Source organism: Brassica napus, chromosome C5 (assembly GCF_020379485.1).
Source record: "Brassica napus cultivar Da-Ae chromosome C5, Da-Ae, whole genome shotgun sequence".
Classification (NCBI taxonomy): domain Eukaryota; kingdom Viridiplantae; phylum Streptophyta; class Magnoliopsida; order Brassicales; family Brassicaceae; genus Brassica; species Brassica napus.
This window is the reverse complement of record NC_063448.1, coordinates 30,681,804-30,706,991: the sequence shown is the minus strand read 5'-3', so window position 1 is coordinate 30,706,991 and position 25,188 is coordinate 30,681,804. Positions and strand designations below refer to the sequence as shown.

The 25,188-nt window shown below is 31.5% G+C and overlaps 1 protein-coding gene across 1 annotated transcript; it reads left to right on the top strand.

Moving 5' to 3' along the window:
• The first annotated feature begins 4,730 nt into the window (after positions 1-4,730).
• LOC106426414 lies at positions 4,731-5,654 on the top strand. The gene is made up of 3 exons (XM_013867138.1): positions 4,731-4,892; positions 4,975-5,187; positions 5,520-5,654. Exons 1-3 carry the CDS (start codon positions 4,731-4,733, stop codon positions 5,652-5,654), a joined length of 510 nt encoding a protein of 169 aa, XP_013722592.1.
• Positions 5,655-25,188: the final 19,534 nt, after the last annotated feature.

The window sequence follows — 25,188 nt, the reverse complement described above, 5'->3', positions numbered from 1 at the left end:
CATTGCCTCAAACTCCTTTTCCTAATTGCAAAACCATATTGAACTTCTTTAATGGTCAGGAATATCCTCGTAGTATTATTGTTAGTTCACATATTGTGATCGTAAACTAATTTGTAATATGTCACCACCACCACCTCATTTTTGTTTTGTATTCTAATAATTATTGACAATCATAATAATTTCTTTGTTATAAAAATTGCAGATGACATCTAATAGTAACTTCAACATTTTCTAAGTATCATGGAAACTAATGTTATCAGAGTTATAAATTTGCTCATATTTACCTTTACATATCCAATATAATCTCTATTTTATATATTAACAACTATGTTTTTCACTATCAGATACATTATATTTTTTTCTCTTACCCCTGTATATTATAGAAAAATATTTAAAAATTGTAACCTTAAATTTGTATTAATTAAAAAATAACCTTGCTTAGGTGTCAATTAATTAGGATGTCAAATATTTTTCCTTGCAACATAATTAGGCAGATATTGTTCCTTCCTCGCCTACATGAATTTATATAAAGAGTAATACATAAATTAAGCTGTTTTGTTATTACCAAACAAACTTATATATCAAATATTTTTTTTTGCAATACAATTCTTTAGAACTTAAATTATGAAATTTATATTGAAGATTAAGAAAAATTTTGGCACCTGCCTAATTATTTTCCTTAGTCTAGGAAAACATTAATAATGATATTTCATAGTAGTACTACAAGAAAATGTTAATATTGCTACAGATTTTTGTGTCAAAATAATTTATCACAATATTATGACGATTTGCTGACAAATTTGTCGCAAAACTATCATGTTACAAAATAGTAACTATTTAGTCAATATAATACTGGAACATAATAAAAAGTAACAAAATAATGTCATAAATGATGACAAACTAGTGACGAAAAGTTCTGTCTTACATATTGTTAGTAATTGTGGAAGCACCCTAGCCTACTGATTAAGGTTTAAAGGCTTCTACACCCAGGTCTGGGGTTCGAATCCCAGACTATACAATTTATTGCAGATTACAGGAAATCCAGGTTTCAAGTCCCGGAGAGAACGGTTTATTAAACAATTATGCAGACTACAGAAGAAATGCTTACAAGGGATCTTCAACATGGTGCAAATAAATCTGGCCAGGCGTGGATCTTCATAGGACGGCTCAGGTGATGCAGTTAGGCGTAGGTCTTCATAAGGCAGGTAGTATTGTCGGTTGTCGAATCGTCTATGTAATCTTTTTCATATCGTAATTGTAATATCTTAATAAATCAGCGTAACAAAAATACATATTGTTAGTAATTATGCGACCATAACTTGTCACTAATTCGCATATATTTGTTATTAAGTGATACAACGCCATCAAATTTTCTGACTATTTTTGTTAAAATTAGTTTCTTTATAATAAAACATGTAAATTTTATTCACGTGAATATAACATGGTGGAGAGTCATCGATTCTTACTCTAAAAAGTTTTTTTTTCTCAGTTTCAAAAACTAAACCGTTACTTCTATTTGCAAACATGAGATTTGATTCTCTATATATGATCAAATTATAAAATTTAATCAAACCATTATATCTGTGTGTGTTTTTTGCTAAGAATCTTAATATCATCGGTGATTGAGATTTGCTACAAAGTATTTTAACCTTTTGTTTTTGGTACAATGTTAAAGTATTATACCAAATTTTAATTTTTTTTACAGACAACATAAAAAGAACTTGTAGCAGATGAAACATAAAGAGCTATTCTTGAGTTATTTGTAGATTCGCTAACCAATAGGAATTATTTGTTTTATGTTTGATATCTTTTAAAAAACGAAACAAAATATTGTTAATTTATATCATAATTTTAAAATAAATAAAAATTAAAAAAATAATACTAGTTGCAAAAAAAAGAAGTATATTTTTAAAAACCGTCAGCAGAACATTAAACTCTAAACCCTTGGGTAAACCATAAACTCTTGGATAAATCTTAAACCCTAAATAAAAAAACACTAAACCCTAAATCTTAAAAACACTAAACCCAAGAATAAATCTTAAACTCTAAATCAAAAACCTTAAACCCTAAATCTTGTGTGTGTTTGAAGTCGGTCACGAGGATTTGAGGTTCATAAAAAAAATTGCAAAAAGGTTTATAATAATTCACAAGAAAATCCTCTTTTTGTATTTTATAATTATCTTTTATTTATTTTCTTGGCAATATTATGTATTTGACAAATCATTGTATCTAAGTTTATTTGATTACACTAGACGTACACGTATACGTTTTTTTTTTTTTTTTGATAATTCAGGTATCCGGACCTCTCATTTAGCCTGACTATCCCACCGCGTCCAACCGGAATTGGCGAGGAAAGTCCTGAAGGCCAAACGGAAACCATGTTAAATCCGCTGTGGCCGGAGCTCGAACATACATTTACGTGCACATATGTCTCTGTAGAAACCCCATAAGTAATTAGCTTAAGAAAAGATCCCTCCGTTGAGAAGTAGAGGGAGTCTTACGACTCAACCAACACTAGCAAATTATTTAGTTTAGCATAAAATTTATTTTATCGTTTGTGCATTCAAAAGATCAAGCCGACAAGCACTTCCCAATGAGGGGTATTTTCCTTGTCAAAATTACTCAATGTAAATAAGTAAATCAATACTATTAAAAGTGAATGAGTTTTAATAAATCTACTTAAAAAAGTTGTTTGGACCCTTTTATTAACTAATAATATTTTGGTCTTATTTTGATTTGGACAAACAATATGTTACCTTATATTTCTCTAACAATCATTTAGTCAAAGCTTTTATTTATTGGACCCATATCTTTTTGTAAACGAAAAGATTATACCATATATATACTACCACATAAATTTGGTTCACGAAAATATAATATCACATACACTTTATTATATTCTTCTCTAAATATGTCTCATTAACTTCATAATTAAGATAAGTTTAAAAATTATATATTATGTTAATTTTATTTTATTGATAAATAACAATTTAATATTTAAGATATCAATACTATTAAAAGTGAATGAGTTTTAATAAATCTACTTAAAAAAGTTGTTTGGACCCTTTTATTAACTAATAATATTTTGGTCTTATTTTGATTTGGACAAACAATATGTTACCTTATATTTCTCTAACAATCATTTAGTCAAAGCTTTTATTTATTGGACCCATATCTTTTTGTAAACGAAAAGATTATACCATATATATACTACCACATAAATTTGGTTCACGAAAATATAATATCACATACACTTTATTATATTCTTCTCTAAATATGTCTCATTAACTTCATAATTAAGATAAGTTTAAAAATTATATATTATGTTAATTTTATTTTATTGATAAATAACAATTTAATATTTAAGATAAGCTTAAATTATCAAAAACCAAACAAATCTTTTTTTACTGCTCAACAAAAAACCTACAAATCTATGCTATTAAATTAGTCAAAAACCTCTCAAATAAATCTTAAGCTTCACCAACTGAACAAATGTAACTTTTATAAAATGCACAAAAATATAGTGAAATGTTAGATTTGGTCATTTGGATCTTCGGGTCAAATATAAATCGGTTTCTTTCAGATCCAAGTTCTTTGGGTCTTGGGCATTTATATCCAACTAGGTATTTGAATGATTTTTGTTCAGATCGGTTCCTTTTACTTCCAGGTCAGTTTGAGCCAATAATTCAAGTATCTATAAAATTTACTATGTAATTTGGCTACGTAATGAGTCTAGCTCGGTTCGAATATTTCACACAAAAAGATTTAAAGAATCAGAAAAGTCAAAAAATCAAAACATGAAAAATACCCAAAATAAAAAAAAAATACCAGAAATAACTAAATATCAAAAGACCAAAATCTTACCCACGAACCAAAAATATCCAATATTTTAAATATATTTTGAAATTTTACCCAAAACCTGAAACTATAACAGAAAATGCGAATCCAAATTTTACAATAATATTTTTATACTAAAAACATATATGAATTACTCAAATATACATAATATGAACAAAACATTCTAGATACTTTAGGTACCCGACAGAGACCCACAGGTCCAAAAAAATCTAATAGGTAACTTTTTCCCAATCCCGAACCTCAACCTGTATTTCGTATTGGTTTGGTTCGTTTATCAAATTTAGGTAAAATGTTCATACTTAAGAAAGATTTACAGAAGAGTGTATATAAAAAATCCCGAATAAACTTATACATAAGTTATATAATTTTAAACAAATTTATGTATTCGATATAATACTAATTTATAACATAATAATACACAATATACTCAAAATACTATCACATTTTCAACTTCGTATATAACCTATAAAACCCGCGCTTTCGAAGCGCGGATCAAAATCTAGTATTTTTGTTAAAATTAACACACAGCTTAAAATCAGGTAGTGGGTTTCTAATTTTTTTTAATAGACCGCGTTAAAAATTTTAAGTGTTGCCAAGTATTTCACGAACTCAATTATAACACCCAAAAAAACCACAAATACCTGAGGCATTTGATAACTTCTGCCCCTAACAAATCTATAAACGAAATTATCTTTGTAGATTTCTCTCTTATTTGTTTCTTTCTCTGTCGCCTTCAGTTAGAAAGGTAATTTCTACATGATGTTGGATTTTGAGAAGTTGGTTTGAAGTTGAATTGCTAAAACTGTATCAAAGTATCGTATCCTTGCTAAACCTGTACCAACGTAACGTATCCTTATAAATTGGTTTTCTAGATGGCTCCACCAACAATAGGTGGACGCTCTTATGGGAGATCACCGAAAGCCAAAAAGACAACTGCTAGTGCACGTGCTTCTCGATTGTCTAATCGCAATGGTTTAGATCTACATCAACATAGAGCTGGTTTATGTTCATATGCCAAAGTTCAGGATGTGCTGGTAATGTTTATATTTCCATTCTTAGTTTCTCTTGATAATTTTGTATTATTTATTCTCAAAGTATTTTTTTAATTGTTTGTAGGAAGCAAACAACGAAGACTTCTCTTTTATTGCTGTGATAAAGAAAATACATCAAAAATCGGACGGAACTTACGTTGATGAGCGAGCTCGATTGGTTGCAGAAACTTATGAAAAGCATGTAGAAGAACGCCTGGGACAACTTGAATCTTCTGGTCTACAGAATGTGACACCTGAGAATCTTGATCAGTGTGAGAAAAAAGAATTTTTTATCAAGGTAACATTCTAACCTCTTGTACTACTGTAATGTTTGAATAATGTTTTGTGATATATATCAATGCCAAATATTTACAGTTAGTTATATTATTTATTATTTCTCTTATTTGTCCTTAATGATAAACAATATATAATTGACGTACGATTATAAAATAGTAGTAGTGATATGTGTTTCTTAAATGTCAAGTCATTGTGGTTGTGGTTTGTTTGTTACTCACTAACTGAACCTGGATTTTTTGTGATGTACATAGTGGTAAATATTACTACTCATTAATTATTACTACAATTTTGCATGGCTTTAGTTTTTGTTCACATGTTTGTTATTTTTATTAGGATGCTGGAACATCTAAACAAGGACATGTCTTTGGACTTGGAGCACTACACAGTAAGGTTTTACCATCTATTGAAGCTCCATCGAATGAATCACATGCTTCTGAAGAAGTGGAAATAATAACAAAAAGATTGTAAGAGGTGGAAGCAGAGCTTAAACAGAGCTGTAAAGAGAATCTGCAGTTTGAAAAAAAAAGACTTGAAAATATGGAAAAGCTGTTCAGTCAATCACAAGTTTGAATGTCTAGGTCTGGATCCACCACCAACGCTATCCAGTTTCCATGGAGTACGTTCACCACATGTTCTTAGTATCTTTTATTATGTATTTTGTTAAGGCTTTTTTCTTCTTGTTATCTTTGCAAACCTACTTTGTTCTTTGATTTGGATGCTAGTTCTTATTGTATATATTTGGTGGTAATTTAACGTTTTATTATGTGTTTCATTGTATGTATTATAGATATTTGAATAATAATTACGTAGTCACAATATATGACTAATTTGCAACAGTTTTCAGATTATTAATAATCATGAACTATAGTAGTATCAACAAAACAATATTATTACTATCTTTTGGTCACCATTCGTGACGGATTTGTGACTTTTTTCGGTCGGGGGTTTGTGACTAAGGGCAACATTATCGGTGGTCCCATTTTTTGGTCCTTAATTTTTTTTTTTTTCTGGTTTAAAAAAAAAAAAATCTAAATAATATAAACTTAGTGATGGGATCCTTATATTAAGACATTGATAAGGTTGGTCTAATAGGTGACACAAATTTGGTAACAACTTATCTGTCACTAATTTTTTTGTCACGACTCGTGACGTATATGTTACATTTTAACCATAACAAAATGTGTCATTTTTCTGACTTTTATATTTCGTCCAATTGGTAACAAGTCTGCTACCGTAGTAGATCGTCACTTTTAGTGTAAAATTTTTTTATTCAAAACATGATTTGTGTCCATTTTATTGTGACTTTTTTGAAATTTTCACACATTAGTCACAATAAAAAAATTGTGACAAAAATCTATATATTGTGACAACAATTATAGTTGCGATAACATTATTTTCTTGTAGCGTTAACCTAACTTTCATCATATACAAAGTATTTGTTGCAAAAAAATAATATTATTATCTTTCTATATTTGGGCCTTAACTATAATAATAGTCGGACTTCAAAATTTTATGTTTTCGTAATGTGGCCTATAACCAAACTATACTTCAAATTATAAGCTTAATCCAATTTGTAATTATCTTTTTAATATTTTAATTTTCCATCTTATGTTGTCAAAAAGAAAGTAAAAATCTGATATTCTGAAAATTAGTGTAACTTCAAAATCGAAAATATATATATTTTATTTACTGATAAGTTAGTAAAATAAAATATCCAAATGTATCGACCTAACATATAGATGATTATATAAACAATCAAAAATTGTATACATATAAAAACAATTTGATCATATATAAATCTTAAATTTGTCAATACAATATGTTTAATTAGAAAACAACTACTTATTTCGGATTATCTATAACTAGTACTGTGCCCGAAGTACGGGAAACAAAAACTGATAAACTCTTATGTTAAAACAGTGTATTTTGTAGCAAAATGTGTTGTAATATTTGTAGACAACATATATATAAATATAAATATATATATATATATATATACATATGTATATATATGTACTTAAGTTTTATTAGAATAACAGAAATATTCTTTTCTTTTTAGAACACACAAAGTGATTAATAGTTTTTTTTCTTCTAAATTTCCTTTTAATTTTTAATTCATTTTACTTGGTTGCAATGTTTGTGTTAGATTTTTTATAATTGAGATAGCTTAAATGTTCTTTTTAATTTCAATTGAGCCGAATGAGGACAAAGAGTAAACTGCCGGTATTATTATCGTAGGAAGACAATAAAAATCCTAAAATTTGAACTAAATTTTTGTGACACAATTTTAGAATCAAGCTCTTTTGGTAAGTTTAAATTAATTGTTTTTAAACCAGGCTGTTTAAATAAATAAGAAACTTTTCCACCAAGCTGCTTCCACCGAATTTTCAAGCTTGGTACAAAATCTTGAAGAAGTTCTATATAGTATGTTTAATTTAAGATAATGATATGCTTTGTCACCAAGTATATTATTTTGACCATTGAAAACAAATTGCCAAATATGTTTGTAGTGGTTATTGAAAATTTACATAAATATTGGTTGAGTGTATCACTTTAAAATATGGTTTCTAAATAATTAATGCTAATTATTTTAACTTTCCAAACAATCTGAAAACCTACCTATGTCTACTATATATATGCGGTTGAGTTTTTTCTTAGAAATACCATTAAATTTTTTCACAACTTTTAATTTATGATTATAGGAGTAGATGATATCACATTTTAACTATTTGATTTTGCTTTCTATACTTTTTTTATGTGTGCCAAATATTTATAGTTAGTTAATTATTTTATATTGAGAAAAACATAAATGCCAAACATATTTTGACCACAAGAACACATGTATTCAGAAATTATCAGATTTTACAATATGAAAACATAAGTTTATTTAATAAATATTTCATCCCAGTATATATATAAAATCCACTTTTCCCCTAATCATGGTCACACATGTCCCCTAATCGGTACACGCACCCTACGACTAATGTTTATGTTGGTGAGGCTATCTAAACCTCCAATTGGTGATTAAAAAAAGGGAATGCATTACCAGTTACAACATATTTTAAAAATCTATTTATTATATAACAACGCCATTATACATATGTCAAAGTCTATTAATACTGTTATAACTGATATCCAGAAAGTTAACCTCAACATATCTTGGATTATGACAATCCGCAGAGTCCACGTCTATCCATGTTGCTATAGTTTGTTTAGTCATAGTACCCTATGATGTTAACCTCAAAACCTTTCAACATCAATGGAAGACTAGTACCTTTCAACTTATGTGAGTTACGTATTTAGCTAATTTTGACTGCTTCCGAATGTATCCACCCAATTGACTCTTAAAAATATTAGTGTATATTTAACTTTTGGTTGTCTAACATATTTATCATTCTATTACAGATTTTTCTAAAAATAATTACAAAAATCTTCTAACAAATTTTATATTTATTTCAAAAAATCAACGGTGCGACATCCAATACTATGTCGGATGATGACAGTGGGATCAAAATCCTTGAGTTTTATTCCAAAGAGATTAGCAAAGGATGCTTGACAGGGTGAAATGAATATTTTTTATAATATTTTAACTGTTTTTTTTTACACTCAATCTATTTGGATCAAATTATCGACGAACTTATTCCGAAAAACGGCTCTATCCAACGAAATCTGATATATATAAGAAAAGTGTTTTATTACATCTTCGCTTCCTTGGCAAGAGAACTTATCCGCGATTTTTTTTTGAGCTGAGGATATGAGTATTGCTAAATTCCTCAAAACCCTCATGTAGAAGCCGGAGAAAAAACTAATTCGGAGGCGAAACCTAGTAAGTTAACTGGATTCATAATTATGTCTACCAAATCTAAACAATCCATCTTAAAAGGAATCTGAGGAACCGTAGGTCTCCTAATACTTTTAACCGACTTAGGAATGGTCGTTTGTATATCTGAAATATGCATCAAGATGGTCCATTTCTAGATGTTTTATCCAGATGAGTGTTGTTTGTTTTTGTATTTCATCTTTGCATCTAAATAAATTATCTGAATGCAACTATGTTCGTTTGCATTTTATTTTATTAACTTGCATCTGCATCTAGCTGGACTTGTTAATAAAATGGCTAAAATATATTTGTTTTTACATTTTGGCAAGAAAATAAAGTTTTTACGGCTTTGGCGAAAAATGTGTTTTTACGATTTGTCGAAAAAGTGTATTTTATGGTTTTGGCAAAAAACTACGTTTTGCGGTTTTTCACGAGAAACTACGTTTTTACAGTTTTGACTGGATAGCGTGTTTTTTTAGATTTTACGGAAAAGTGTGTTTTTACATTTCTAACGAAAAAGTGCGTTTTTACAATTATAACTGAAAAGTGCGTTTTACGGGTTTGGCCAAAATGTACATTTTTTGTGGTTTGACGGAAAAATGTGTTTTTATGGATTTGTCCAAAAGTGCATTTTTGTGGGTTTGGCGAATAATACTTGTTTGCGAATTTTGCTGAAAATGTGTTTTTGACGAAAACGTGCGTTTTTGCGGTTTTGGCGGAAAAGTGCGTTTTTGTGATATACCTTGGATTTGACCCATTTTTATCCATGGTATATAAGTATTTTACTATATATATATATCTATGTTTTCTACTCTTCTAGGTATGTTTTCAGGTTCAGGTGCATTTCAGAGTAAAGCTATGACTTTGGAGCATTTTGAAGCTTAAAGGACATTTCACCCGAGCTGACCACTTAGAGGTCGACGAGAGGAAGAACAATCGATCGATGCACATCAGTGCTGACGATCGATATCAGGAAATGCCTCGACAGATGAAGATTAATATCGATCGATGTACACAAGTACCATCGATCGATGTCGAGACACCCGACGCGACATTTTGGATTCAGCAAACTTAAAAACCAAGGCCAAGCCAAATTACCAAAATGCCCTGACGAGTTTTTAACCTAGTAGAATATATACTGCCTAAGTGTTTTGACGGCAAAGAACAGAGCTTTTTCTAGACCTAGTTTTGTTACAAGTTTCATTTGGGAGAGAAGATCACTTGTGATAGGAACTCCTTGTTTCTATTTCTTTTCATCTATACTATTAGTTTCTATTCTTTTATTGTGATGAATTGCTTTGCTATGTCTGAGTAGTTCAACTGTTAGATCCAGGGTTCAGATAGGTTTGTGGGATTAGCCCCAAACTATAGATCTGCCTTGTTGTGATATTCATGATAGATTTGTATTCATTGCTTGTTTTAGCCTTGCTAACTAGAACTTGATCATAGGATTTCATACTCAAGCACCCTTGTTATCCCATCCTGACATCTATCTATCATATTAGGATTGCTAGAGAGGGCTAACCGCCAATTTAGCATCTTAGTAGGGCATTTCATACTCGCGCATAGGCCTGGCTAGAACCCGTCGATCGATGTCCTCAACTGACAATCGATCGACGTTGGCAAAGGTGTATCGGTCGACGTCTTAATACACCATCGATCGACACTCTCTCGTTGTCTGCATACTAACCGTTGAGACACGAGATCTAGTCTGTTAACCAGTGGTACATGCGACAGCTGATCACTGAGTTAAGCGAATGAGCTCTAATATATCATGCATGCAACAGTTAGGCATCTATAGGTATTATAATCTCCAACACCTGAATAGTGGCCCTGCATCTAATATCATTTACAACCAAGTTACATTTATTATTTACTCGCTTGTTACTATTGCTATTTCATTTAGACATTTACAACCTTTAGAATTAATAAACACTAGATTTAATTGTTCCCTAGCTCCTTGTGGATTCGATCCCTAAGTACTATACATCTGAACCTCTTTTGATGAGAGTAACACTCCTTAGGGTAATTTGAGTGGTATCATTTTGCGATTTGACGGAAAATTACGTTTTTGAGGTTTTGGCGGGAAAATGTGTTTTTCAGTTTTGTCGGGAAAATGAAATTTGCGGTTTTGGCGAGAAAACGCGTTTTGCTATTTTGGCGGGAAAATGTGTATTGCTATTTTGGCGGGAAAGTGTGTTTTACGGTGTTTGTGCGGTTTTGCAATTTTTGCGGAAAATACGTTTTTAGCATTTTGGTGGAAAAGTACATTTTTACGGTTTGATGGGAAAATACGTTTTTACGGTTTCAGCCAAAAAGTGCAGTTTTACGGGTTTGGCGGAAAGGTGCGTTTATATGGAAATGTGCGTTTTACGTTTTTTTTACCGAAAATGTATTTTACGGTTTTGGCAGAAAAGTGCATTTTGAAGTTTTGGTGAGAAAGTGTGTTTTTCGGTTTTGACGGATAAATGTATTTCCAAAAAGAAAATAGGATTTTTAGTTTGAAAAGAATATTTTGATTTTAAAAAGTTATTTTTGTCATTTATCATTTTTGAGATGAGTTTTTAAAAATTCAGTTGGATGATTAATTTAGATGTATCATTTTAATGTACAAAACGAAAATTAATTTGCATATTCATCCAGATGTATCACCTGAGTGAGCAAACGAACAACCCCTTACAATACATCAATAAGTTATTTACTGTATTTCTGGTTATTCTACTCTTTTAGATTAACTTGGAAATTTAGTGATTTATTTATTTTTATGTAGTTAAAATCCTTTTAAGCTTTTTAACATGAGATTTTTGCAAATATGACTCAAAACTTGAAATCAAACACAAAACTAACCCATGTTTTTTTTGGAACTTTGACTTGTCTCTTTCACCCCCAAAGTTCAGACTATTCACGAAAATGCCATCACTTTTATTTCTTTTCCAAAAATGCATATTTTACTCTATCACCCTCATCTTCCTCAAATATTCACAATATTGCCATTGCCATCAATACACCAACCACCATGAACAACCAATTTGAAGCTCTTAATGCACCTAAAAATCGATTTACACTCTTTCTTTCTTAATTCTTATGAATTAAAAACAACATCTCTTTCACTTTCTCTCCATATTCATCCAAAAAACCAAAGATTTTTATTCTAAAATATTTATGGTTCATAGAGCCATTGAAGCTTACGATTCTTGATGGGTCACTTTTGTTTGAGATTCTGGGTGCTTGGAGAAGCCTTATGTGTGCTAAACAAGTTATCTCACTAGTTGAAACTATGAAATCAATTTTTTATCTAGATCTGTTTGTCCAGACGACTTACAATGCAGATGTTTGTTTTGCAATTGACTTTTAAATGTGTCTTCATAGATGACTTACATGAAAGTCGTCCATCTTTGTTTGTTAAAAAAAATTTTGAGACGACTTCCATGTAAGCCGTCTAGAGTCAACGGGTTACTTTTGCATTTGACCGGATTGTGTCAGAAATTTGACTTTTCCTGGACGACTTACACGTAACTCGTCTAGTAGAATATTAAAAAAAAATCAATATTTTGTTATACCTAGACGACTTACATGGAAGTCGTCTTAGGTTAGTTTTGCAATTGAAAAATAAAACAAAAAAAAATATTTTTTTCTATACGACTTACATGGAAGTCGTCCGTCCGACGACTTAAATTGAAGTCGTCCATGATTTTATTCCGAGATTTTCGTCAAACGTTGCTTATCTTAGACGACTTCCATGTAAGTCGTCGGACGAATTCCGTGCAAGTGTTTTACATTTTTTGCGGAGAAAGCATTTTGCGGTTTTGGTGGGAAATTTTTTTTCAGTTTTTGCGGGAAAATGCATTTTTTGGTTCTGGCGGAAAAGTATATGCAAAAAACGGAATTTACGGTTTGAAAAAAAATATTTTGATTATAAAAAGTCATTTTTTTCATTTATTATTTTGGACTGAACTAGATGCATCTGCATCCAGATGCACCATCAAGACTCACCTTCATTTGGGTGAGAATTTGAGATGAGTTTTTAAAAATTCAGCTTGGTGATCCATCTGGATGTAGCATTATAATGCACAAAACGAACATCGATTTGCATCTTCACCCAGATGGATCACCTGGGTGAGCAAACGAACAACACCTAACTCGTTCTTTTAAGAGTATTAAGTAATTTCAAGATATGTAAATTCATATTTTCAAAATATGTTTTCTGCATTAATTTTACTAAATTTGATTAATCTTTTCAACACAAACTTGTAAAAATTGTGATATGCTTTTTTTTTTGTCAACTAAAAATTGTGATATATTTTGACTAGTTAGTATTGTTTGTTTTCATCTCTTAAGTATGCATTAATGATGATTATTGCTATGAGTGGGTAAAATACTTGTTTCTTAAAATGTTGTATGAATGACTTATGTATCATTATTGTTATATGCATTAATGATGTTTTTTGCTATGAGTGAGTAGAATAGTTAAAATGATTCTAAATATGTTGTATCAATGACTTAAGTATCATTATTGTTATATGAATCAATGCTATTTTTGCTAGAAGACTTCCCAGAAGACTTCTAATGAAAGTGTTATATTTTTGAACGTATGTAATGGTTTATCTTTTGTTAATTTGACTAAGTTTTCTTGAGAATTTTTTTCTCTTAATTGTAATAAATTTGATTAATTTCTTATGCTATTGTGTTTTGCTATTGAAGTTTTATCAATAACTTTAATTTTGTCAAGTAATTTTGGCAAGATAATATTGTGGAATATGAACATATTTACCAAAATTTTTATTAATATTTCTTCAAATTTACAAGAAAATCACAACTAAAAGAGTACATATGCAAATCACAAAACAAACCAGAAACAAAACTATTATAGATCATTCCTCTACAAAGACAAGCTTGGATCCCACTTAATATGGAAGAAGACTTCCTGGATTTCTTCCATAAGACTTCCGAGAAGTCTTATAGCGCATTATATTTTAGAAGACTTCCGAGAAGACTTCCCATAAATCTTCAAGGCCTGCTCCAGATCTGAAAAACCTTCATATCAAAAAATTGTTCAAATGGCTTTAAAACAGAGAAAATGAGTGGAATATTATATAGATCTACTTTTATAGAACACACAAAGTACATATCCAAATGGAAGATTAGAACCATCTTGTTAAAAAACTGCAACAAAAAGATAGATTAGTGAGAAAGACATGAGAAAAAAATGAAAAATTCATATAAAGTTTGGTGTTTTCAATTCAAAGAGATTAGAATGGGTTTGGAGAGTTTTAGTTTGGAAAAAAGGTAAGAACTTTATGCAACATGAAGTTACCAAATGAAGAAAAATCAGACATAAAAACTTACCAAAACACTCAGATCTGTTATGAAAGGGATACATGTGAGAAGACTCCGTCATAAGACTTCCAGGTAAGTCGTCCTAGAAGTCTTCTAGCGCATTATATTTTAGATGACGAACAAGTAAGTCGTCCCAGAAGTCTTCAAATCTGAAAAACCTGCATATGCAAATCCGGATATGAAAAACCTCCATATCAAAAAACATTTAAATGACTTAAAAACAGAGAAAATGAGTGAACGATTAGATAGATCTACCTTTATAGAACACACAAAAATACATATCTAAAATTAAAAGATCTACCTTTAAATGAATGGAAGATGAGAACCATGTGATGAAAAACCTGCAAAACAAGATAAACTAGTGAGAAAGACATGAGACAAAAACAATAAATTGATATAAAGTTTGGTGTATATAAGTTCAAAGAGATTAGAGAGAGGTTGAAGAGTTTTAGAATGAGGAACATACCATTTTTGTTGCAGCTATTTGAGAGAAGGAAAGATAATGTGTAAATTTTTGTTTATTTATATAGACAAAAATTCTAATAAGGTTAAATATTTTCGATTCAGAAGACTTTCAAGTAAGTCTCTAATAGAAGACTTACTAGACGACTTACTTGTAAGTCGCCCAGAAGACTTCAATATTTTTAACGGGAAACTAAAACATTTTTAGCGGGAGTTAGAAGACTTTCAGAGAAGTCTTCTATCGCCAAACGACTTACCTATTAGTCGTCTAGACCCTAAACATAACTCCTAAACTAAATTAACTAACTAAACAATTCATAAAATCAAATTAAACTTAAAAAAATGTTTACTTTACACATAAATAAACAGATATAGGCAAACTTTTAATTTTTCAAAAAAATATTTAAACTTTTCAAAATCTAACCCTAAGACTACATGCAATACTACAACATATGTTGTCAAACCCTAACGCAAAAGATATCATGATTAACTACTTTCACTCATCTATGTTGAAAACTATTCAATTTTATTATATCTTAATTTATAGGGCTTTTTGCAAAATTAACCTACAACTCAAAGTCAAACACAAAACTAATTTTTTTTTTTTTTGAAAATTAGTTTTGCCCTATTCACCCTACAAGTTCATATAATTCACGAAAATGCCATCAATTTTTTTTTCCAAAAATGACATTTTTACTCTCTCACCCTCATCATCTTCAAGTAATTACAAGATTGCCATTGTCATCAATACCCTAACCACCATGAATAACCAATTTGAAGCTCTTAATGCTCCCAAAATCGATTTACCCTTCTTCTTTCTCCATTCTTATGAACTAAACACAACATCTTTCTCACTTTCTCTCCACATTAAGCTGAAAAAACCTAAGATTTTGATTCTACATTTTTTATGGTTCATAGAGTCATAGAAGCTAACGATTCTGGGTGGGTCACTTTCGTTTGAGATTTTGTGTTCTTGGAGAAGCCTTATGTGTGTTAAGGAAGTTATCTCACCAATTTAAGGTATGAAATCGAGTTTTTTTTCCAGATCTGTTCGTTGTGGACGACTTACCTGTAAGTCATCTGGTCAACGCAAAGGTTATTTTTGCAATTGACTTTGAAATCTGTTTTCTGAGACGACTAAAAGTTAAGTCGTCTGCTTTTGTTTGGTTACAAAAAAATCTCCAAAGAACCTAGACGACTTATATTTCAGTCGTTATAGGTTAGTTTTGCATTTGACTGGATTATTTCAGAAGTTTGACTTTCCTGGACGACTTAAATTTCACTCGTCGAGTGAAAATTGAAATATCAATATTTTATTAAAACTAGACGACTTATCATTAAGTCGTCATAGATTAGTTTTGCAATTGAAAAAAAAACTTCAATATTTAATTATACCCACACAACTTACAATTCAGTCGTCTGCCCGACGAGTAAGTCGTCTAGGATTTTATTCCGAGATTCTGGTCAAACCTCGTAAATCCTGGACGACTTACATGTAAGTCGCCTGACGGACAACTGAATTGTAAGTCGTCTATGTATATTTAAATATTGAAGTTTTATTTTTTAATTGCAAAACTAATCTATGACGACTTAATTGTAAGTCGTCTTGTTTTAATAAAATATTGATATTTCAATTTTCACTAGACGACTGAAATGTAAGTCGTCCAGGAAAGTCAAACTTCTGAAATAATTTAGTCAAATGAAAAACTAACTTATGACGACTGAAATGTAAGTCGTCTAGGTTTTTTGGAGTTTTTTTTAGCTAAACCAAAGTAGATGACTTATTTTTCAGTCGTCCAGATAACAGATTTCAAAGTCAATTGCAAAAATAAACTCTGCGTTGACCAAACGACTTATATTTTAGTCGTCTGGAAGACTTAGATTGAAGTCGTCCTTGTCGCCGTAAATGGACGACTTCTCTGGAAGTCTACTAGACGACCTCCGTGGATGTCGTCTGCGTCAATGTTTAATAAAATTGCATTGACTCTAAAACTATAAAGAATTTTTAATATTTTCTTGTTAATTCATGTTTATTAATGAATATTTAGGCTACTGAATGAAATTTATAACTTAATTGGTGATATTTATGAGGTTACCAACATTCACGTTAATTAAAGTTTATAACTGATTCGAGAAGACTTCCACGGAAGTCTTCTACGCTAGTTTTTAAGTCTTCTACGCTAGTTTTTGAATAACTTGTATTTTTAAGAGTGATAAGTAACTTCAAGATATATAAAACTCATATTTTCAAAATATGTCTTCTCCCTTAGTTTTACTAAGCTTTTCAACACAAACTTATAAAATATTTGATATGCTTTGAGTAGTTACTATTTTTTGTTTCCATCTCTTAAGTATTATTATTATAGACACTAATGATGATTATTGTTATGAGTGGGAAGAAGGGTTAAAATGCTTCTTAAAATATTGTATCAATATGAAGCTACCAACATTCTTGTTTATTAAGATGAAAAAGGCCATTTGAGTTTATTATTGCATATGAGAGATCCAAAGATAAGAAAAAGGCTATTGAAGTCTATTATTTCATTGATTTGTAAATGTGTAAACACATTGTCAGCACATGTATTACATCTTGGGAAACATTATTACTGATTTTACAAAAAAAATCACAACTAAAAGAGTATATATATGCAAATCACAAAACATACCACAAACAAAACTATTATAGATCATTCCTCAATAAAGACAAACTTAGACTCCACTTGATATGGAAAAAGACTTCGTTAGAAGAGTTCCAGGAAGTCCAGACGACTTTCAGGAAATAGAGACGACTTCCAGACGACTTCCAGAAGACATCCAGGAAGTCCAACGACTTCTAGGAAGTCCAGGCGACTTAAATGGAAGTTGTCTGGAAGACTTCCTGGAAGTCATCTAGTGCATTATATTTTAGACGACTAACATGTAAGTCGTCCTAGAAGTCTTCCAGATCTGAAAAACCTGCATATCAAATCCATATTTAAAAAACCTGCATATCAAAAAACGTTAAAATGGCTTAAAAACAGAAAAAATGAGTGGAAGATTAGATAAATCTACCTTTATAGAACACACAAAAATACATATCTAAAATTAATAGATCTACCTTTAAATGAGTGGAAGATGAGTACCATCTTATTAAAAACCTGCAAAAAAGATAGATTATTAAGAAAGACATGAGACAAAACTGAAAAATTCATATAAAGTTTGGTGTTTTCAAGTCAAAGTGATTAGAGTGGGTTTGGAGAGTTTTAGTTTGAGAAAAAGTAAGAACTTTATACAACAAGAAGTTACCAAATAAAGAAAAATCAGACATAAAAACTTACCAAAACGCTCAGATCTATTATGAAAGAGAGACTTCGTCAAAAGACTTCCAGGAAGTCCAGACGACTGAAATGGAAGTCGTCTGGAAGACTTCCTGGAAGTCGTCTAGTGCATTATATTTTAGACGACTAACAGGTAAGTCGTCCCAGATCTGAAAAACCTGCATATCAAATCCAGATCTGAAAAACCTGCATATCTAAAAACGTTCATATGGCTTAAAAACAGAGAAAATGAGTGGAAGATTAGATAAATTCAACTTTATAGAACACACAAAAATACATATCTAAAATTAATAGATCTACCTTTAAATGAGTAGAAGATGAGTACCATCTGATTAAAAAACCTGCAAAAAAGATAGATTAGTAAGAAAGACATGAGACAAAACTGGAAAATTCATATAAAGTTTGGTGTTTTCAAGTCAAAGAGATTAGAGAAAGGTTGGAGAATTTTAGAATGATGAAAATTACATTTTTGTTGCAGCCATTTGAGAGGAGGAGAGAGAATGTGTAAATTTTTCTTTATATAGGTAGACAAAAAATCCAATTAGGTTAAATATTTTTGATTCAGACGACTTCCTAGAAATATTTTTAGCGGGATATTAAAATATTTTTAGCGGGAAACTAAAATAGAAGACTTCTCAGACAACTTCTAAGTAAGTTGTCCGGTTTAAATTATTTAAGCGGGAAAATAATTTTTAAAAAAAATTTAGGCGGGAATATTTGGACGACTTACATATAAGTCGTCTGTTTTAATTTCTTCACCAGACAACTGAAATGTAAGTCGTCTAGACCCTAAACATAACCCTAAACTTAATTAACTAACTAAACACTTTATAAAATCAAACTAAACTTTCAAAGTGTTTACTATACACAAAAATAAACACGTATATGTAAAAATTTAATTTTTCAAAAAAACATTCAAGCTTTCCAAAATCTAACCCTAAAAATAAATACAATACTACAACATATGTTGTGAAACCCTAGACCAAAGAATACTATGATTCACTACCTACACTCATCTATGTTGAAAACAATTCAATTTTGTTATATTTTAATTTATATCACTTAAAACCAATGTTTTTAAACCCGACCCGGACACTGAACCGGACAACTTACCAGGTCGCTGGGTCACTGGGTCGACCACGGGTGAACCGCGGGTTAATATGTGAATTAATTTTATCATCAAATAATATATTAGCTATGAAAATAAATACATAAAAACTAAAATAATGTAAAAACAATATAATATTTTCTAAATGTTTTTTAAAACATAAAATAATAGTTTGGGTATGTATATATTTTATGTTTAAAAAGTATTTAGAAAATACTTAACTTTAGTTTTTATATTTTTATTTTCATTTGACATATAAAATATCAAAAAATAGTTTAGACTATTTAAAATTTTCTATAAAAAAGTAAGAGTTATGATATCAAAAAAAAATCAAGATATAAAATTCATATATATTTAAATATCTAATGTGAATAATAAATTAAACTTCAAATTCAAAATAAACCAAAACTAAAATATCATTGTAATAAATTGTCAATAATAGAAATAAACTAACACCAAATCACATCAATTAAATTTGGTTCTCTCTACGATCGTTCACTTCATTTTCTCCACATGGCATAGTGAAATCTTCATCAAAATATAAAAATCACAAATTTAAAACTGAAAAGGGAAAACCTAACTTTTTTTTGTCAACACCTAACTTCTTAATTGGAAACTTAGAATATAAAACATAATCTAAAAACTAAAAAAAAACTAAAAGTTATTTATTGGTTCAACCGTTGGTTCAACCGGTATCGGGTTCCGGGGTTTAGTGGGTTTTTGCGGGTTTCTAAATATTGGGTTTTTACAAAACCCAAACCAGATTTTTTTCTGGATCACCGGGTTTACCGGTTCAACCGCGGGTCGGGGTCAGGTTTCAAAACACTGCTTAAAACTATTTATAATTATATGATTTTAATTTTTTCCTTATGAAAATATATTTTAAAAAATTTATAAATTATTTTTAAGATCAGTTACACCAGAAGACTTACTTTGAAGTCGTCCAGACGACTTCCAACATCTCAGACGACTTACTGGAGCTATATTCGTAAAAATAGTTTCTGGTTTTTTGTTTGGTCACAAGGGGTTGGGATGTAATTTCACAAGGCTTTTAGGTTAATTTTGCATTTGATTCAAGTTTGGGTATAGGTTTGGTGTTAAAATCAAGTTGTGGGTTATGTTTGGTAAATTTTCCTGATTTATATTACTTAAAACTGTTTATAATTACATGATTTTAATTTTTTACTTGTCAAATTTTTTTTTTTAAATTTTAAAATTATTTTTAAGATCAACTACACCAGAAGACTTTTCTGGAAGTCGCCTAGACGACTTACAACATCTCAGAAGACTCAGAAGACTTTCCAGTGCTATATTCGTAAAAATGAGTTATGTTTTTTTATTTGGTCATAAAGGACTGACTGTAATTTCACAAAGTTTTAAGTTAGTTTTGCATTTGATTCAAATTTGGGTATAGTTTTGTATTTAAAATCAAGTTTTGAGTTATATTTGACAAATCCCCCTTCTATCATTGCCTTTTGTTAGTGACTTTTTATAAAATAAACGAACTATAGTCTTTTGTATTCAAAGAAAAATTCAAACTCTTTACATATGTATAACGACTTGTGTAAACAAAAAGCCTGTAACTAAGCCTGTAATTCAAAGCCTGTATACGAATTAATCAAGTGTCCTTTTTTTTATACTTTTGAGAACTTAGTATACACAGATCTTTACATACTTTGTAAAGTCAAAAACGGAAAAAAGAAAAGAAAGAATTAGTGTTCAAAACTAAAAGAGAAGAACAATGTGTTCATTAGTGTCCAGGTCCTCTCTTGCTCGGCCCAGACGCTAATCGGAAAGTCAAGCTCCTCATCAAACGAATCCTCGAGCTGTTCGCGGCAACAGTAGGCGAGATCAAGTTAAAGGCACCGCCGTCTACGGCGGCCAATCGATTACAGCCGTTAGTCTGCTCTTTTCGTAGGGCTCGGCAATCAACTCCCGAAATAATCGAGGACATCTCCACTGAAAAGATGATGAATAACACAATCAGAATCTTTTTCTCCATATTGATCTTTTACTTCACTTCAGAATCTTTTTCTCTAAGAATGTTGGCTTTGTGAAACGAGTTGTTGTGTTATGAGATGAAGGGCTAGTGTGTATGTATTTATAGTTGTGTACGTGTAGCAAAGGGCATTTACTGACCAGGAATTAGATAATAGACTAATTGCATTTGGACTAATTAGTATATATAGTATAAGTATTCTTTATGGGCATTGAATATTTCAGATTTCATGTTTTTAAAATGAGTATTACATAATTCTCCAACCTACTTGTCTTGGCTAGGAGATATTGTTGGACTTTTGACTTACGAAAAATAAATATAACGAATTTCATAATAGTAACAAAGAAAAAATCGAGAAAATTACAAAACGTTGTATAAAGTTGAATTTTATTTGTAGTTGTGTCTAATGTGAAGAGACAAAATGTTATTGAACGAAAGAAACTAACAAAGAAGCGTTGAATATAAAGTATTGGGAGGGTGTGGTCTTGAGTTGTCACTTTTTGACTTTTATCCGACGTCGGTTTTCTTGCTATTACGGTGAAGCCGCGTACGTCTGGAGGGGTAAAAGGGTAATTAAAGCGAGTCCCTTGTTTCTTTTATGCGCTGTCTAGAGATGACATGCCACTCGTTAACGTGTTTTCCAATCTTTGTGCTCTTCCATTTTGTTTCTCCATCCGTCTGAGCTTACCACTTTTTCCTAAAAAAATATATTTCAAATATAAACTTAAACTACAGTTTTTTTTTTCTTAACAATGAACGATTATTTTATTATTCAAACTTGAGTCGGTCTGAATAACCAGACCGGAATAAAACAACCACTAAAACAAACCTCACTAAAAAGATTTTGCAGTAAAGAGTCATAAATTCCATTTCGCACATTGGAATATATGATATCTTGAAGTCCAGAAAGCATATCTGTTGCAAAACTTAACCAAACATGATGAACTCAGGTTGGCTCAAGGAGAAGCTTCTATGGAGTTTCAGGATCGGGAACCAGCACCGTGTACTGCAGATGCCGAACAGGACGATCACGGACTTTGATTACAGTGTCAATTGACTCCGGTTCCTCCCCGATGCCCAGCTCTTCCGCGATCTTCCGGCCATTCCGCGCAGACCTCCCGAACTGCGTCGAGCCAGAGCTACACAGGGACCAACAAAGGCACCTCTTCCTGACTTCCCAAACATACCATACATCCCTATGCGCGATCAGGGAGACTTTCAGAGGGTAGTTGTGGATGCTCTTCGTATGGTCTAGAGTTTCTTGCACGAGCATGAGGACAATCAGAGCTTACTCACCAGCAGCAGCAGGACACTCTAGGCAGCGCAGAGACCCCTCATCCGAGAGCGACGACGACGCGACCAGCGAGGACACCGACTAGTCCTCCCATTTCGATCTCTTTCCCTTATGCACTTGTTTCTTTGTTTTTTGAACTTGTAGGATTTATTCTGTAGACATATCTATGCTTTGTGTTTGAGACTGTTTATTTATTTCTTATGTTTGGAGTGTCTAACAGAGCTAACCAAACTGACATATCATGTGTATTAGATTCCAGACATGACGCAGAATTTTCTGTTCTACGCCGTCGATCGATACGGAGAGGATGGTATCGATCGATGTGCGGGACAGAGAGGTACGACACTTTACTTTAACATCTCAAACATCTAGCTTTGCTTATCACCACCTTTGGACACTTTACACCGAGACGGTGTAATTTAAGTCTCGGGGAGGTAGTACTAACACCATCTTCTTGAGTTTTGTCAAAATCTTTTCAAAAACAATTTTATTGAGTCAAGAAGGGGACTATGAACTTCTGATTTTTATTTAAATGTCTAACCACTTTTTAGCACCATTCTAGATTTACTTATTGCAGATAGTACTAAGATGCTAAAGTGGACCAACCTGTCAACTATACACACTTGCCTTGATTGTTTGAAGGAACCAAAGCTGACCTCCAACACTAACCTGACACTACTGCTTGTCTTGGGACCTGGTATACATGGGATCGGATTCTTCAAACAAATCTGGAAGGTAAAGCCTTATGTAGATTTATTTATCACAATTTTCTCTCTCTATTTCGACCCTAGAGTAGCTTTACATAAGGCTTTATCTGGAAGGTAAAGCCTTATGTAGATTTATTTATCACAATTTTCTCTCTCTATTTCGACCCTAGAGTAGCTTTACATAAAGCCTTATGTAGGCTTTATCTAAACATAGTTATCTAAAAAAAATTGAAAATTATCATTTAAATAGGACTTAGGATCTAGTTAGGTGGAAACCGAACAAGACTTGGTGGCTACAACCAATAAGGCTTCCAACAAAAAGAAATCGAACGAGACTTGGAGGCGGCAATCTTCAAGGCTCGCTTCACAAATAAGTCTTTGGATATAGGTAAAAAAGAAGTGAACATGACTTGGTGGCAACCACCATTAAGTCTTGATTCATGGATGCCTGTCCAATCTTGGTCAATGATCTTGCAATATAAGCAGACTTTGACTCAAGAGAGAAATTAGAGAGAGAGAAATTATGAACTAACTTTTACCTGCATATACAGATACTTGTTTGAGAATCTTTGCATCCTGTGATCGATACTCCCAAGGTACTGCACTTTTATTTATGCTAAGAAATGAGGTTGGTCAAGGAGAATATCAGATAAGATTTGCTAAGTTGTGGCTAGATGAATTCGGTTGCTAAGCTAGGATATTGCATAATGTGCTTTGTGATTAGGACCTTTTAGATGTGGATTGCAATATTGTAGAGGTGATGACTTCTATGTTTTAAATCTGTGAGTCCTTGATGTTTTCAAACCTCTTTCAAAGAGACTGTTCATTTGTTTTGCTTGAGGACAAGCAAAATGATAAGTCTGGGGGAGTTGATATACCATGAATTTCACCCATTTTTAGTTATGGTATATAAGTGTTTTAGGATCTATTTACTATGTTTTAGAGTCTTTTCAAAGAAATTACAGGTTCAGTTGCTTGATAGAAGGAAATGATGCTTTTAGGACGCTTTGGAGTACTTTTACGCGTATAGCATCGATCGACGCTAGACGAGCAATATCGATCGACAAGAGCAAATTAAAATTGATCGACAGCCGCTGAGCGCCATCGATTGATGTTGGATCACCTGAGGATTAATCACGAAATTAGAAGATTTCATTTCCTAAAAGTTTATTAATTGCAACTTAAGTCCTTAGCCGCCTGTGAGGCTATATGTACGAGGGTTTTATATCATTTTAGAGGCAGACTTGCCTAAAGACCTAGTTTGGAGAAGAAGCATTTTGGCTACCATTAGAAGAGCTTAGGATTGGAGAGATAGATCTGAGACTGCATAACATAGAAGATCTTGAACTCCTTTATTTCTATTACTCTTAATTTCTGTGTTCAATATTTCATTTGAGTTTTATTCAAACCATCATGACTTTGTCTTTCATGAATATGTCTGAGTAAACCCAATTGTTAGATTTAGGTTTCTCATAAAGGTTGAAAGTATGTGCTGCTAATAAGATTTTAAAAAAGGTGTTTTGATGGTTCTTTCATGTTTGTTAAGCTTAATGCTAAAATTAGGATTGATCACCCTTATTTTAGATCTTAGGATTAATTAAGATAACTAACCGTTAGCCTTAATACCTGAAATAGCCAGCGTGATCTAACAGACTAGATAACAATGAGAGTTGGTCTAGAAGGTTAGAGAACATATCCAAACCCGCTTGCAAGGCTTGCTGAAGAACCGTCGATCGACGTAACGACAGTGGCGTCGATCGATTGTTTGAAAGGTGTATCGAGCGATGTGCATTAAGTCACATCGATCGACTCTTTCTCGAGATCAATAGACGACAGTTGAGATCCGAGATCTAGTAAAGAAAATCTATCTAGTTTACCATTGTTTGAGTTCACAAGTCGTCAAACCCTTTAGTCTGAACTAAGTTGAATGCTTTTCATACCTGAGAATTTGCCTAAGT

What these genes read in the sequence shown, in the direction of transcription:
- LOC106426414 (XM_013867138.1), top strand. Translation starts at nt 4,731, where the DNA reads ATGGCTCCACCAACAATAGGTGGACGCTCTTATGGGAGATCACCGAAA. An exon ending in CCAAAGTTCAGGATGTGCTG is followed by an intron (nt 4,893 to 4,974) that starts GTAATGTTTATA and finishes AATTGTTTGTAG; the next exon opens with GAAGCAAACAACGAAGACTT. An exon ending in AAAAAGAATTTTTTATCAAG is followed by an intron (nt 5,188 to 5,519) that starts GTAACATTCTAA and finishes TATTTTTATTAG; the next exon opens with GATGCTGGAACATCTAAACA.